The sequence below is a fragment of the Gnatocerus cornutus genome, chromosome 3, assembly GCF_029298725.1.
Source record: "Gnatocerus cornutus isolate USDA-ARS CGAHR chromosome 3, icGnaCorn1.1, whole genome shotgun sequence".
Lineage (NCBI taxonomy): Eukaryota > Metazoa > Arthropoda > Insecta > Coleoptera > Tenebrionidae > Gnatocerus > Gnatocerus cornutus.
Window position 1 is genome coordinate 13,770,679 of NC_142235.1, and position 16,923 is coordinate 13,787,601.

Sequence of the window (16,923 nt, forward strand, 5' to 3'; positions counted from 1 at the left end):
AAGTGGGCACAGGATGACAATGTAAATTATTTGCGGATCTATTTATCTATGTAGGGGGATGTTATATAACAATTAAATAAGTGAAACTCAAAATAATGTCCGCGAGGTATTTTGGGAAGTCTATGACGGTATTAAATCTCCAAATCGGCTATGTCAAAAGTTCAAATTTGAAAACTGCTCCTCGGGTCTAAAAACATGGTATCCATGAGTCTTTGAAGTCAATAACATTTACAAATCCCAGTATCTGGAGAACTTCAATGTCATTTCACTGACTGCTATTTTGGGTTGCTGTTATTTTCCATTTGCTAACAAAAAGGAAAAGAACAAAAATTAAATTTTGAATTTTTAACGTAAAACCGCATTTTATTTTCATAGTTTATTGGTTTTTAAACCACGTTTTATTTTATGAATATAACTGTTAATTTTCCTAAGCGAGAAACAAATGAATTTAATATTTTTCTTGAGGACAACACACATAAATAATATCTATATTCTTTAAAAGAAAGCCAAATTTCAACTATATTAACAAAAAAAAACCAGATAAATATGACTTTTGTAAAATTTTGTTACACAGTGTTATCAATCAAAAAGAGGAAATCAAAATCTCTAATAGGCAAACGTTGATATGAATATTTTAGGTATTTTGAAAACCGTGAAACCTTCAGAATTACTGGAGTTTTAAAAACCGGTTTAGATTCGGCTTAAAAAAAGTATATAAATAATTTGAATTGGTTTTATTTATGATACAATCAAAGTTACACATAGCATCCTAACAAATATTGCAATAAAAAATACTTGTTGCATCTTATAATCGATGACAATAAAAGTCGTCCGTTCGCCGCAAGAACGAATTTCCCAACATTGTCACATCAACAAAAACAAGAGTAATCAACGGTAAACATAAAAACAGGAAGAGAGATAGTATAGAGAACGGCGACGGCTCACAAGTCCCGACGTTTAACATCCGAGGAGAAGAAAACAGAAAAACAATTCTAGATAGTCCTAATTCGACCTAGATTTATCTCCTTAATTACCTTAAAGTCTAAACTGAGTATTTAGCGTATACATATAGTCACAAGAAGCTCACTTATCTATCATGGATCAAGCGGAACCGCCGAGACGGTGTTCAAATTTGCATATCTAAACGCTTCTTCTTCTTCTTGTAATGACTTCGAGCAATCGTTAAGTTATCACAGACCGACATAGCAAAATAATAAACGTAACACCGATATGCGCACATCCTTAGATCAAATTATATGGTATTATTGCTTGATTTGATCTGAGAATGTGCCGAGGGATAATCAAACGCACTACAGCAACTAGAAAAACGTATATACACTGCTTTACGTATACATGAGTTGAATGAAAAAAGGGAACGGCATCGGTGTTTAATGCCCCGAAATGGCAACATATCAAAAATTTGTTACACGTACTAACAATATATTTTTTGCTTTTTTATATGATTTGGATGGAAACTTTCAGATACCTTAAACTATTTATTGTATAATTACGTATATTAGTTCCAAGTAGTATACTTTTGCGAATGCGACATTCCCAAACTTCCATTCTTTGGAATGTTTTGCAAACTGACGCGAATTTCATCTTGGGAGCGTCGCACCAATCATTCAAAAACATCTTAACGCCTAATACTGTACGACGATGAGAATTAAAATTACAACGATTTATACAACGACGAAAAACAAATAGATGGTTCCAAAGAGACAGTAAATAGAGAGAAATAGAGGGCCGTATCTTGCAAAAGTGTCATTACATGATTATTTATAATTAATTACAATAGTAAATTTACATAATACTGGAATGAGCATTAACTTTCAAAATGCGTATACATTTAAAACGTAAAAACGTCCAATGGAATTGAGGTATATATTACGTATACAGGTTTCGATAAATCAACGCAATTTTTTATAATTCAGCCTTATGATGTAGTTTTCTTATTTTTCCCAACAACACAAACGTGAAATTCGCACGAAATGTAGCCTCTTAGATATGATCAAGCTTCTACAAATCAAAGGTTAGAATGAGACTTTTCATGGCCTTTCGGGGGCGTTATCGGGACTATTGGCGAAACTTAAGGGGTCCACTTGGTGGCCGTTTTGGTTGATTTCGTTTTGGGCGTTCGCGTCTATCACCAGGCTGCCTTCTTCGCCGTCGCTGCTGTACGAGTCGCCTTCTTCGTCGGAGCTGGACAGCATTCCTGCAAAAGAGAGCGCTTATAAGCATCAACAAATTTTCTCTCTACATCGAATTATTTTATACAATGAAAATATTCACAAATTGAAAAAAAAATTAATTAAAAGTATTTTTTTTTAGACTTCGGCCTGAAGTTTTCGGCTTGGTGGTAAACAATTGCTAAACTGTATTGTCATTGACAGTTTTTTTAAGGGGTTATTGTATTGTCCGCCATGTTCGGGCCGCCATTTTGTTTCCCATTTTTCACTTATCGTGTTTTGGAACAAGAAGTGGCTTACAAATTTCTGCCCGCCATGTTGAATCCACCATTTTGTTTTTCAACTTTGACTATTTAGAGCTATGCTTTCGTCGTTATACAGGCTGGTCCTCTCTGAGCTTGTAGAAATATTTTAGAAACGAGAAACAAAAAATCAAATCGTAGACATGCGAATCGAAATTATGTGTGATTTTTAGATTTTTTTATTAAAATTGAAAAAGCAGCTCAAACTCTATAGGTAGAAAAAAATTGATATTGATACGTCAAATATTTTAGAAGATAGAAACTAAAAACCAAAAACGTTACCAATAGACACTAGGAATCGAATTTATATGCCATTTTTATATTTTTCAACATGAAAACGTCATTAAATACTGTTGAAGCCTTTATCAACCGAAAAAGTAGTTTAAAATAAATAAATAGAAAAAGTTCCATAGCTATAAATCAAAAATTTGAAAAAAAAAGATGTAAAATAAGAACCAAATCAATTTAATTCAACTACCAATTGAAAGAAGAGCTCATACTCTATAAGTAGAGAAAAATTGATATTAATATATCAAATATTTTAGAAGACAGAAACAAAAAAACAAAAAGTTACCAATAAACACTAGGAATCGAATTTGTTTGTCCTTTTTGGGATATATTTATATGAAACGTCATCAAATACGTTTGATACTTTTATCAACCGAAAGAGTAGTTCAACATCTATAAGTAGACAAAGTTTGAACGCAGTAGATCGAGTATTCTGGAAAAGAGATGTAAAACAAAAATGAATTAATTATAAGGAATCCAATTTTGAGTTAATTTTCATGATTTTTTTTCAACATAAAAACGTCACCAAATCCGTTTAATTCATTTATCAATTGAAAGAGCAACTCATACTCTATAAATAGAAATAAATTCATATTGACACATCAAATATTTTAGAAGATAGAAACAAAAAACGAAAAAGTTACCAATAGACAAAAGGAATCGAATTTATGTGCCCTTTTTAGGATTTTTTATTATGAAAAGTCGTCAAAACCGTTTAATACTTTTATCAATCAAAAGAGTAGTTCAACATCTATAAATAGACAAAGTTTGATAGCAGTAGATCAAGTATTTTGGAAAAGAGATGTAAAGCAAAAATTAACTAATTATAAGGAATTAAATTTTGAGTTCATTTTCATGATTTTTTTTAATATAAAAACGTCACCAAATCCGTTTAATTCATATGTATTGTAAACGATTAAACTGTAGAAGTCCATGTTCTATTTATTATAGTAGGCCAAATACGTTTCATCACCTCCACTGTGCTGTGAATGAATGTATTAGGTTGTACAATTGTATAGCAAATGAGGATTTTAATATTTATTTCAACAATTTTTCTGCAGCTTCATGCAGGTGGAAATTATTTGATGCGCTTAAGGTTCTGCCGCAGTAGTCGTTATTTGGGTAGGGTGAAATATGTTACTTTTTTTTCTTTTTTTAATTGTTTAATTGTATTTTTTGTATGTTCCACTATGGACTGGTTGTGTCTGTTGGAAATAAATCTCAAGCTCTATAAGTAGAACAAAATTGATATTAATACGTCAAATATTTTAGAAGATAGAAACTAAAAACTAAAAAGTTACCAGTAGAAACTAGGAATCGAATTTATGTGATTTTTAAAATTTTCTAATATGAAAACGTAATTAAATACGTTTGATCCCTTTATCAACCGAAAGAGTAGTTCAAAATCTATAAGTAGACAAAATTTGATAGCAGCAGAGCAAGTATTCTGGAAGAGAGAGGTAAAACAAATAATAAACTAATTGCAGGGAATAAAATTTTGAGCTCATTTTCATAAGAAAACTTTACCAAATCCGTTTAATTCATCTATCAACTGAAAGAGCAGCTCAAACTCTATAAGTAGAAAAAAACTTATATTGTTACGTCAAATATTTTAGAATCAAAAAGAAATTTTAAGTTTTTGAGAAAAATGTCGAAACTCATCGTGGACCACCCTATATAATCAAAGCATTGCAATTTTGTTTTTAAACGTTTCATTAGGGTGCTCTGTAAATTTTTCTTGTTTTGGTTGCCCATTCTTAAATTTCCCAAGCAAGTTAGTTATTTTTCAACAGATGGCGCCAGCCGGTTCATCTCACTACTGACAGCATGCCTCCCAGAGTATATAAACGCAGCACATCCCGCTTTATTAGTTCAAGAATGAAACTCACCACTATCAATCTGCGGCTGCATATTCGCGAAATCCTGCGGCCAAAACCTGCGATTATTATTCTGATTCTTCTTCTTCTTATGATTCGGCGACGCCGTAACATTATTTTCAGTCGGAGCGCTAGCATCCAACATCGGCTGAAGAATCCTCCTCCTCGCATTAATGAACCAATTGTTGACTTGTAACAAAGTAAGATTAGTTTGGGCGGCTATATGTCTTTTTTCGTCTTCTGTCGGATACGGATGCACCAAATGTTGGAAGAGCCACGACCTCATCACGCTAGTGGCGTGTTTTGGAAGGACCCCTCGTTTTTGTTTTCGACCACCGCGTGTCGTAAAATCACTGTCACAGTCGTCGTTGGAGCCCCCTGGAGTCGTGGGGGCTGGAGATAGAGGACCTGAAGTGTCACCCGATGGCACTGAACAGATGCTGGCTCCGATTTGGGAGAGAGGAGTCGAGCCGTGGACCACGAGGTTCTCGCAAGGGGGCTGCTGGAGGGGCGGCGAAGGGCCGTTGTAGTGGGGGACGCTGTAGGACGACGGCGTCTCCAGCTGGCGGTCCAGCACGGCCGACACCACCTACGAAGAAGAAATGAAAAAAAAATTTCAAGAAATAGAATCTACCTCGGTGTCCTTCCTTACCGGCTGCGGAGGACTGATCGAGTACTGCACTGGGCTATTCGAGGCGGACCCGCTCTCAGAGTTCCCGTGGGACATCATGCTGTTGTTATTATTCTCCAGGTTATTCATTAGTCCCGCTGCGCCTAGAACATCTACTTTTCAGCTAAAAAAAATGTTCCCAATTCCCGTCTCACCTTGGGGATAATCCGACCGGAGGAGATTCTCCGACTGCATTTTCCCTTTGAGACACGTGATGTACCGATTACAGAAATCTTTACACAATTCCTGGACCTTCTCTAATTCCAGAAGGTGTATCCTCAAGACCTGGATCGCCTTGATCATCAACCCGTCGATTTCCGGTTCGTTCGCCAGGAACGGCTTCCGGTCGCGTTCTTGATGCTGGACGAACGCTTGTATGTCCAAGTTGAAGGCGTCGCTGGACTGGGGGTCCGAGGACTGCGTCGCTAGTTCGCATCGTTCGAAGAGGAGCGCCAAGAGAGGAAACAGAGGGTGCCTGAAAAACCACCGTCTAACCCCCAGGACGCCTTGCAACGCGAGAAACTCACTTATAGACGGCTCTTTTGTCGGCTTCAAATTGCGCCTGGTCCGAATCCGCCGGGGGAAACACAGTAGTGGCCAAAGTTTGTTGTACGGAATCGCCGCCAGGTGGCACGCTGATCATTGCGCTTTGAACTCCACACTCCATTTCATGTTACCTGGAAAGAAATGGTAAAACAGAATTAATAAGAAGAGAAGTTTCCGATTTAATTTGGCTAATTCCGAGCGGAAATGCTCGTCGGATGTTTTCCTTAATGAGGTTATGATTGGGCGACGCGACGGAGGAGATCGATATTAAAAAGGGAGCGACGAAATGAGCAATTCTGCGATTTTTGAACAATTCAGTCGTTTGTGCAACAAGGGAAAAAACGGTTTCGCGGAAGCGATACAAGCAATTACTCGTGTCCCATTACAGGCAGGAATGTGGAGAATCTTCTTCGTCATAATATAAAACCTGAAACTTTGTTGTTTTTGTTTGAAATGAATGAAATTCTTTTGGGAGAGAAATCAAAATCTGGCTCGCTCTAATCAAATCACCTACTTTTTTAAGCACCGCCGTCTGTGAGAAACCGAAGGATAAAAAATATCATTACCGAGCTCAAAGTCTGAAACGGTCAAGAAAACAAGGTGAACGTAGATATTAAGAAGCGATTAATGTATCCTGATAACACGATTTACATAAATAATTGTCTAAGAAAAAACAGACGATCCACACATGCCGCGAAATCCATAATTTTAAATTAATTAGCTTTTTTGTGGGTTGGATTGACATGGAACTGAAAGGTTAAAAAGGCAGAAACTTTGATTGCATCTAATTAAGTGAAAATGGACCACATTTGAATAAACTGAAGTAAATTTCAATTTATTTCGAAAATTTTACTAAATCAAGTCAAGTTTATACTAGATATTGAATAAATTGACTAATCTAGACTAATATAAACTACAGCTCGACTAATTTTTAAATTATTTATAAATTTAATACTACCGGAAATACACACGGAAAAGAAATGTTTTTATCAAAAATTTCGGACACGAAAATAAAAATTCTCTTGCTCTACAATTGTGTAATTTGGTAGAGTTAATACACGACTCAAAAAGTGTAATTTTTCTAAATTTCATAGGTGTGGCACTAAAATTACCAATTTCAATGAAGGATGTCAAAAATTTTTGTTTCGTCTTCAAAAAAAAAATTTTATAAAATATGTGTCTTTCGCCCTACAATTTTTCAATTTGGTACAGTTAATATACGATCTAAAAGTAAAAACTTCCCCAAAGTTCATAGCTGTGGCACTTAAATTACCAAAATTACGAATTTTGGTGAAAGATGACGGAAAATTTTTCTTCGTCTTGAAAAAAAATTTCTAAAATTTGTGTTTGTCGCTCTACAATTTTGTAATTTGGCAGAGTTAATTCACGACTCTAAAATAGTAACTTTTCCAAATTTCATAGCTGTAGCACAAAAATTACCAAAATTAAGAATTTTATTGAAGAAAGTCGAAAATTTTTACTTCCTCTTCAAAATGAAAATTTCTAAAATTTGTATCTTTCGCTCTACAATTTTTCAATTTGGTAGAGTTAATACATGACTCAAAAATAATAACTTCCTCAAATTTCATAGCGGTAGGTCTTAAATTACTAAAATTACAAATTTTATTGAAGGAACTTTTTAGTTTGTCTTAAAAATAAAAAAATATAAAATTTGTGTCTTTTGCTCTACAATTTTGCCATTTAGTACAATTAATACACAACCCAAAAGTAGTAATTTCCGCAAATTTCATATCTGCAGCACCAACATTCTCAAAATTACGATTTTTTACCAAGAATATCAGAGATTTTTGTTTCGTCTTGGAAATACAAATTTCTAAAATTTGAGTCTTTTCTTCTACAATTTTGGAATTTGGTAGAGTTAATATACAAGTGAAAAGTAGTAATTTACCGAAATTTCCTAGCTGTAGTACCAAAATTACAAATTTTTGTGAAGGATGTCGAAAATTTTTGCTTCGTCTTAAAAATAAAAATTTCCAAAATTTGAGTCTTTCACTATAGAATTTTGTAATTTGGTAAAGTTAATACCTAACTCAAAAGTAGTAATTTCGCCAAATTTCATAGCTGTGGCACTAAAATTACCAAAATTACGAATTTTAGTGAAAGATTTCGGAATTTTTAGTTCGTCTTTAAAATACAAATTTTTAAAATGTGTCTTCCATTCTACAATTTTGCAATTTAGTTGAGTTAATAAGCAACTGAAAAAAAATAACTTCCCCAATGTTCATAGCTGTGGCAGTAAAATTACTAAAATAACGAATTTTATTCAAGGATGTTGGAACTTTTTAGTTTGTCTTTAAAAAAAATTATAAAAATTGAGTTTTGTGCTCTACAATTTTGCAATTGGGTACAGTTAATCCACAAGTCACAAATACTAACTTCCTCAATTTTCATAACTACAGCACTAATATCACCAAAGTTACGAAATTTATTAAAGGATGTCGAAAAATTTTGTTTTGTCTTCAAAATAAAAATTTATAAAATTTGTGTTTTTCGCACTACATTTTTGGAATTTGTGACCGTTAAAACACGACCTATACATAGTAATTTCCCCAAATTTCATAGCCGTAGCATTAAAATTACCAAAATTACGAATTTTAATGAAGGATGACGGAAATGTTTGCTTCATTTTTAAATTAAAAATTTCTAAAATTTGTGTATTTTGCTCTACAATTTTACTATTTGGTACAGTTAATACACGATTCTAAAATAATAACTTTCTAAAATTTCATAGCTGTGGCACTAAAATTACCAAAATTACGAAATTTATTGAACGATGTCGGAAATCTTTGCTTCATCTTCAAAATGAAAATTTTTAAAATTTGTGTCTTCGCTCTAGAATTTTGCAATTTGGCACAGTTAACACTCAACTCTAAAACAGTAACTTTTCCAAATTTCATGGCAGTAGTACTAAAATTACCAAAATTACGAATTTTAGCGAAGATGTCGAAAATTTTTGTTTCGTTTTCAAAATTTTTTTTTTTTTTAATTTGTGTCTTTCGCTCCACAATTTTGCAATTTGGTAGAGTCAATACACGACTCTAAAAAAATAACTTCCCCAAATTTTTATAACTGTAGTACAAAAACTACCAAAATTACGAATTTTACTAAATCAAGTCAAGTTTATACTAAATATTGAGATAAATTGGCTAATCTGGACTAAATTAACTACAGTTCGACTATTTTTTTAATTTTTTGCAACTTTACTACTACCAGAAATACACATACAAATTTCGAAAACGTGTTAAAAATAAAAATTCTAAGAATTGTGTTTCGTCCTCTACAATTGTTCAATTTGGTAGAAAAAATACAGAACTCAAAAGTAGTAATTCCCCCAAATTTCATAGCTATCGCACTAAAATTACTAAATTTACGAATTTTAGTGAAGAATTTCGGAAATTTTTAGTTCGGCGTTAAGTTTTTTTTTTTATTTGTGTCTTTCAATCTACATTTTTACAATTTGGTACAATTAAAACACAATTCAAAAGTAGTAATTTTCCCAAATTTCATAGGTGCAGGACCCAAATTCTCAAAATAACAAAATAAAAATTTCTAAAATTTGTCTATTTTCTTCGACAATTTTGGAATTTGGTGGAGTTAATACACGACTTAAAAATAGTGACTTTCTTAAATTTCATAAATGTAGTACCAAAATTGCCAAAATTACGAATTTTATTAAGTAATGTCAGAAATGTTTGCTTCGTCTTCAAAATAAAAATTCCTAATATTTCTTTTCTTCTAAAATTTTATAATTTGTTAGAATTAATATACCTATGCAACTCAAAAATAGTAATTTACCAAAATTTCATATCTGCAGTACCAAAATTTCCAAAATTACAAATTTTTGTGAAGGATGTCGGAAATTTCAGCTTCGTCTTAAAAATGAAAATTTCCAAAAATTGTGTTTTTCGCTCTACAATTTTGTCGAGTTAATACCCAACTCAAAAAGAGTAACTTTACCAAATTTCATATCTGTGGCACTAAAATTACTAAAATTACGAATTTTATTGAAGGATGTCGGAACTTTTTAGTTTGTCTTAAAAATAAAAATTTATAAAAGTTGTGTCTTTCGCTTTACGATTTTGCAATTTGGCACACTTGAAACACAGCTATAAAATAATAACTTCTTCAAATTTCATAACAGCACAAAAATTACAAAAATTATGAATTCTAGTGAAAGATGTCGGAGATATTGGCTTCGTCTTCAAAAAGAAAATTTCTGAAATTCGTATCTTTCGCTCTACAATTTTGCAATTTGGTATAGTTAATAAACAACTCAAAAAGAGCAATTTCCCCAAATTTCATAACTATAGCACTAAAATTACGAAATTTATTGAAAGATGTCCAAAAATTTTGTTTCGTATTTAAAATAAAAATTTATAAAATTTCTGTTTTTCATCCTACAGTTTTGGAATTTGGCACAGTTAAAACACGACTCAAACATAGTATTTTCCGACGTAGCACTAAAATAACCAAAATTACCAATTTTAGTGAAGAATGTCGAACATTTTTGTTTAGTTTTCAAAATAAAAATTTCTAAATCTTGTGTCTTTCGCTCTACAATTTTGCAATTTAGTACAGTGAATACACAATACAAAAGTAACAATTTCCCCACATTTCATAGCTGTGACACTAAAATTACCAAAATTACGAATTTTTGTGAAGAATGTCGGAAATTGTCGTCTTCAAAATCAAAAATTTCTAAAATTTGTCCCACAAGCAAATTTCGTAATTACTAGTTCATAAAAAAGTCTAAAAAGTTACTTCCGCGAGTCAATGAAAAATTTTGAAAATTTTGACTCCATTCTAAACCAAGAAATCTGTAAAATTTGCCCTTTCTGCACGACTTCCCCTTCCAAATTTTAAAACCTGACAAAAAGCCACGTGTCGCCGCCACCCGCCGCCCCTCCCATAAACCAAATAAAGTCCATTTCATAAATCCTCTGCAAGTGTTCCTTCCTGCCACGAATTCCGATGCAAAGAATACAATGTATGCAATCAATATCGTGATTTACAAGGCAGACGGAAGAAGAAAGAAGAAGAAAGCGTCGGATGTAAGGCCCAGTAAAAAACAGCTGGTCCGGCAATATTTGGTTAAAATTAATAAAAGAACATCGGGTGGTGGTGGTTGCTCGCACACGATTTGTGACCTTATATAAACGTAACGTACGTCACTGGATGCTGTGCTAGCGACTATGTTTAATTCATTCGGTTGAGAGCGGGAGGAACACAATTATTGTAGTACGGAATCTGTCCCTGGGTGACACTTGTACATAATGACCCCAGAGGCCGTCCTTTTTCATGTCGTGAGATGGTGCAATGAAAGGCTCTCTCTCGGAAGGCGTCGCGACGCTCGCGCGTCTCTTTCCAACGCTAGAGACTGCAGTGCACGCGACGGCGGCGGCGGCGGCTGAATAGGGATGGAAGGAGTGCATCTTTAAACGGATTATTCAAACGCGAAACAACGGCTTCGCCACAACCCTTAAAAGTACGTTGGGAAATACACAGATCACGAGAATAACATAAAAAAAAATAGTTGAGAGTAAGCAATGAAAAAAAATTTGACATGGCCGAAGGGTGCTCATACTAAACTTAATAACAGCCTTCAAGTGACTATTAATATGATAATGTGGGGAAAAAAGCAAACGGCTACGCCTACTTTGATTATATAACATTAGTTGAAATTAAAATTAACGTCAATTATAATAAATGCAAAACAATTTTTTTTGGGAACTTTACAGTTATCTTACTATTTATTAGAAGCAGACACAATACGATAGATTGCACGAAACTAACTTGTTTAAAAAAAAAAATTGGGGTCTTAAAAAAATCTAAAGTTTGTATTTCTTGCTCTATAATTTTGTAACTTAGCAATGTTTATAACCAACTCAAGAGCAGTAACTTCCCCAAAATTCATTGATGAAGTTAAAACTACGAAACATGCTTGAAGAAACAACAAAAAATTTCTTAAATTAAACTTAAAAACAAAAATTTCTATAATGTCGCTCTTTTGCTGTATAATTTTGTAATTTAACTCACGAACAATAACTTCCCTAAACTTTATTGTTATACTGTAAAAATTACAAGAATTACAAATTTTAATTAAAAATTTCGAAATTTTTTATCTCGTCCCCAATAAAATTTTCCAAAATTTTCATAATTTTATAGTTTAATACAGTTCATAGTCATAACCAATTCACGAACAATAATCTCTCCAAATTTCTTTGCTATAAAGTTTCGATTACCAAAGTTATGGAGTAAGTTTTATTCCAAAATTTTTGATTCGTCCATAAAAAAAAATCTAAAATTTGTTTTTTTTTCTTCTATGAATTTGTAATATAACATATTTGTAATATAAATTTCATTGCCGTAAATTTAACAGAATTACAAGAGATAAATTAAAAACTTTCAAAAATTGTCAAATTTCCATCATTCTGTACCTTGGCACAGTTCATAACCTACAAGTTCTCCAAACAACATTGTTGTAAAATTAGAATTACCCAAATTACAAATTTAATAAAAAATTTCGAAAAATGTTAAATCGCCTTCACAATTTTTTTAAAAACTTTCAAATTTTCATAATTTTAATAGGTTGACCTGTTTATAATCTTAACCAACTCAAGAACAATAATTTACTCAAATTTCTTTGCTGTAAAGAATAAATTACCAAAGTTTAAATACAAAATTTTCAAAATTTTTGGTTCCATCTCCCAACAAAAATTTCAAAATTTTTAAAATTTCCATAATTCTGTTAGTTAATTCATAATTCATAACTAAATCAAGAAGAATAAATTCCTCAAACTTTTATATTGTAAAATTAAAATTATTAGAATTCACAAATTTTGATTAAAAAACTTGAAAATTTTAGATCGCTCCAAAATCAAAATTTCTAGAATTTGTTTCATTTGTAATTTAGGTCAGTTCATTAGATATTTCAAAATAAAACATTCCCATTTAAAACAAAAAAAGACTCATTTTGTTTATTTTGTCTATAAGACTTTAAGTTAGACTTAATTTGAATCACCTGAACAATTGGTAAAACAAAACTCAATAATGTAAATTGTTGTAAATTTTGAAATCTTTATAAATCATACTGCAAATGTAATTTTAACAATATTAATAATAAAATGTCTCTTCGCCACTTTCAAATGTTTTTTTTTCGAAATTTCAAATTTCATCTATTGGCACTTTCATAAAAATTACATCGTGTCTAAAGACAGTGGAATCAAAAATCCCCCAAGTTTTGTATCGGAACTGATATCTTAATTTAATGACAATTTAAAAAAATAATAAAAAAAATTAAATCCAAAATTTTGGAAATTTATAATTTAGTTAAAAATTATGAAAGTTGAAAAGAAAACACAAACGACAAAATGCTAAAAAAGATTTCCAAGAATTATTATAATGATGAGTTTACAGAACTAAAACCAAAAAAGTCAAAAATTTGTATTTATGCAAATTTTCGAACTTCTGAAAAATTTTTGTACTTCATAATTTAAAATAAATGAATACAATGCCAATGAAATCTTGGAAATCAAAACATAAACTGTTAAAATTTAGTTCGAATCAAAATGGCAAAAATTTGGAAATCTCAATTCCAAAAAAATATTAAATTTAGAAAAATCATTGCGATTACTTTCGTCAATTTTTGTAACAAAAAAAAAACAGAAAAAAATAATCTCTGCTCTGGTTGGTCAAATTACAAAAAGTCGTAAAAATTTAAAAAAGTGCAGTTTTGGTGTTTTGCAACTGCGAAAAATTTTAGAAATTTCGTATTGAATGTAAATAATCGTAATATCAAACAATAAACTGTTAAAAATGGCTAAAGACACGTTCTATGGCATTTTCAAAAAATTTCTTGGTTGACTGCTTTTTTGTACTTTTAATCAAAATTTTACCATAAATACTAAAAAATCAAAGAATTCCAATTTAATTTCGAAACATCCATTGAATTTTATACAATAATTTGAAAAATGTAAAATTTGTATTTCACAACTGTGACAGCATTTTGACAGAATTTTGGAAACAAAAGCCTACTTAAGACACAAATTTAGAAAAAAAAAACGAAGTAGGCGTTAACACGTCTCTTCACAACGTATCTTCAGCATTCCCAAAATAAGTTTTCCACGTTTTCCCCGTTTTTCCGCCTTCCGCCCCTCTAAAATCCTCTCACCTGAATTATTAATCGAAGATTAAAGTGAATATGGTCCCAATTCGATCCGTGAAATAAACCACGTAAACGTATCAAGTAGGCGAAGTAATTAATGATAATGCTATACTTAACGCCACTAATTACGACAAAAAAAGTGGTGCGTTCAGCGCCAACTTGATCACACATCAGAGCCTTCTCGATTCTTTGTTTTTCCCGGTATTCAGCGGCAAATCCTTTTCATAAATTCCAATAAATCCTTTTTCCACCTCATATTCAAAACGTGGCCATTACATCGCTAAGAAAACAAACAGACAAGAAGAAAAAAGAACCCGCCAAGAAAAGACATCTCGACGCCACAGTATCTGTCTCTTTTCCGCGCTAGTCTGTTTTCTTTATATTTTTAAGTTTGGTGCATGCTTAAAATGTTTATGGCTGCTTATGTGTTATTTGAATACAACCCGTGAAATATGTTGGGCTACGAATCCGGCATTCGGAAAAATCCCCGGAAGAAATGAACGACACGTGATTTCTTGCGGGGTTTTTGCCCGGAAAGTGGCAGTTTACGAGCGAAAAACGCAATGGCAAACACAAACGTTTTAGCTTTAATTAAGCGAAAGATGGAAAAGAGGGACGTAAATCTGAGCTTGTTTACACACAACAACGCACATAACCTAAACGCGATGTGTTAAATGGAAGAGAAAATATGGAAGGGCATATCAATTTACACTGATTATAGCACTCGTGCTAAATAGACAACGGGTTAACCTCGTGACTGTGAAAAAAATCTCGAAAACTCACATATTTCATTCAAAAAACTGCAAATTCCTTGAAATAATTCCCCATCAAGAAGCGATAATTCGTGCACACAAAAACACCATCACATCAAAGACACCCGGTTCCGAAACAAGCGATGAACAAGGTTAACTCGATCGCGCACCAAAAAAAAACACACACATACGAAAATTCACCAACAAATCACAGATAACCGCTAAAACAATCGAAAAAGACGCCCGTCAACGTCGCGACGCTATCACATGTGACGATTCGGGGATTTTTCAACGAAAATCAAGTGTTTACATGTCACTTTGCCCGTAACAAATGACTTTCTGTCTAGACTCGCAAGACGTATGTCAATATTCGTCAAAATCAAAATGGCTACGCCTTTAATTTTTGAGCATAGACGCACGCGTGAGTTTGCATCCATCTCGCGCTCGCGTGAGAGAAAGAGAAGGAGGCGGGACGTCGATCTGGGATTGCTCGGACTAAAACACGCCCAACGCAGTAATTACAAAGTAGAGCGTTCAAATTTCGGCGGGAAAGATTTTTGTTTAAATAAAAAAAAGGGCGAAAACTGCGGAGGGTTGGGGGTAATTTTAGAGCATGCGCACTAAAAATTATTTATTAGTCTTTATACAATATTTAATTAGATTCGTTAGACGCTGCTTGAACTGCACTGACTAATTAGGATAATAGATAATTTATTAAATTAGACTAATTAGGACTGGGTAAAACAAATTGAACCAACCACGATTCTAAGGGACAGTTAATTAAACTAAAATTTATATTTAAATATTAATTTATATAAATTTTTAGATAAAATAAACTAAGTGACTGAAAGGGGTTTCAGACATAATTTGAATTCTGATTACTGTTGAAATCAATCTAAATTAGACTAAGTCTGTGGTTTATGATTCATTAGACACAAAATCGTCTCAAATTTGAGTAAAAAAAGAATAGTTAAAGAATTAGCATTTGGACTAGGCTAAATTAAATTCGACTAACAAAATTAATTAGACTTGTCATGCTTCTACCAGATTAAATACTTTGATTAAGTTTGAATTAAATTTGGACTAATTCGAAGAAAAGACTTGGAAAGAGAAATAATTGATGAATGAAATCTAAATTCAACATTATTAATAAATCTGATCTGATGAATTTAGTAAATGGTAAAATAGAACAAATTGGTAACTAAAGTCTAAAGTCCAAAATTTAAAAATAAACGAAATTTGACTAAAAAAACAAAAATTCGACAATTTTAGCCGAGAGTTCTAGGCTACTTATATGCTTAATTGGAATAATTTTAGACTAATTCAGACTTGACTACATTCAAATATACAATTGAGACTAAATATAAAAAAAAAACATTAGTAAATTACATAAAACTGTATTTGCTATAAGATTATAAGATCCAAATTAAGTCAAAACTATGACTAATTCGGTAGAACTAATACCAACCAATTTTAAATGGACAAAATTTGACCAAAAATCAAAACATGTTTATAACTAATTAATTAACCTAAAGTGAGACTACAATTTGGACTAATTGATTGTTTCAGGAGTGGACCAAGTCGTAAAAGATAAATTATCGTCCTAAAAATAGGAATGGACTAAATTTAATCTGGTGGGACTGAAACATGAAATTTTGTGACTAATTAAGGATAAAGTCCAAGACCAAACTAAGCTGAAGTAAGCTAAGATGGACTTTGTTAGACGAGCAGGACCAAAAATTAGATTAGATTTAACTATATTAGACTAAAATTTAGTCAAAATTAGAATAAATAAAAGTTTACAAGACCTAAGAGTTGGAATCGAACTAAATTATAGCCAAAGTCGGAAGAAATGGAGGATTAAAAGCTAAATTGTGACTAATTATAATTAGCCTAAATTAAGACTAATAATAGGAACTAAATTGGAGTAAAAGAACATGTTAGTCCAAAACAAAACAAGACTCTGGACTTAATTAAACCAAAATTAGTCTAAATTTTTCTAATTCGGAATTAGCAAGACCAAGAAAAAAATTATGACAAAATTGTGACTAATTTGCATAAAAATGTAACAAATTTTAGCCTAAAATTTAGTCGAAATTTGACTAAATTAGATT

General features: G+C 32.1%; 1 protein-coding gene across 3 annotated transcripts; it reads right to left on the minus strand.

Moving 5' to 3' along the window:
• Positions 1–719: 719 nt before the first annotated feature.
• Positions 720–15,227, minus strand: LOC148177231 (homeobox protein PKNOX2-like). 3 transcript variants are annotated; one of them, XM_088032671.1, is made up of 6 exons: positions 14,841–15,227; positions 5,854–6,003; positions 5,482–5,801; positions 5,291–5,430; positions 4,669–5,245; positions 720–2,215 (listed from the first exon to the last, which is right to left on the minus strand). In XM_088032671.1, exons 2-6 carry the CDS (start codon positions 5,991–5,993, stop codon positions 2,049–2,051), a joined length of 1,344 nt encoding a protein of 447 aa, XP_087888797.1. In that variant the 5' UTR covers positions 5,994–6,003; positions 14,841–15,227; the 3' UTR covers positions 720–2,048. The 3 variants fall into 3 exon arrangements, with proteins under 3 accessions (XP_087888797.1, XP_087888798.1, XP_087888796.1); XM_088032672.1 differs by having other exon boundaries at positions 5,309–5,439; XM_088032670.1 differs by having other exon boundaries at positions 5,291–5,439.
• Between the last annotated feature and the right edge of the window lie 1,696 nt (positions 15,228–16,923).

Excerpts from the sequence above, each read along its gene's own strand:
- LOC148177231 (XM_088032670.1), bottom strand. The coding sequence starts at position 5,993 with ATGGAGTGTGGAGTTCAAAGCGCAATGATCAGCGTGCCACCTGGCGGC. Across the intron at positions 5,802-5,853 it reads GACAAAAGAGCCGTCTATAA|GCACCCTCTGTTTCCTCTCT; the intron begins GTGAGTTTCTCG and ends GTGGTTTTTCAG. Across the intron at positions 2,216-4,668 it reads GCAGCCGCAGATTGATAGTG|GAATGCTGTCCAGCTCCGAC; the intron begins GTGAGTTTCATT and ends TCTCTTTTGCAG.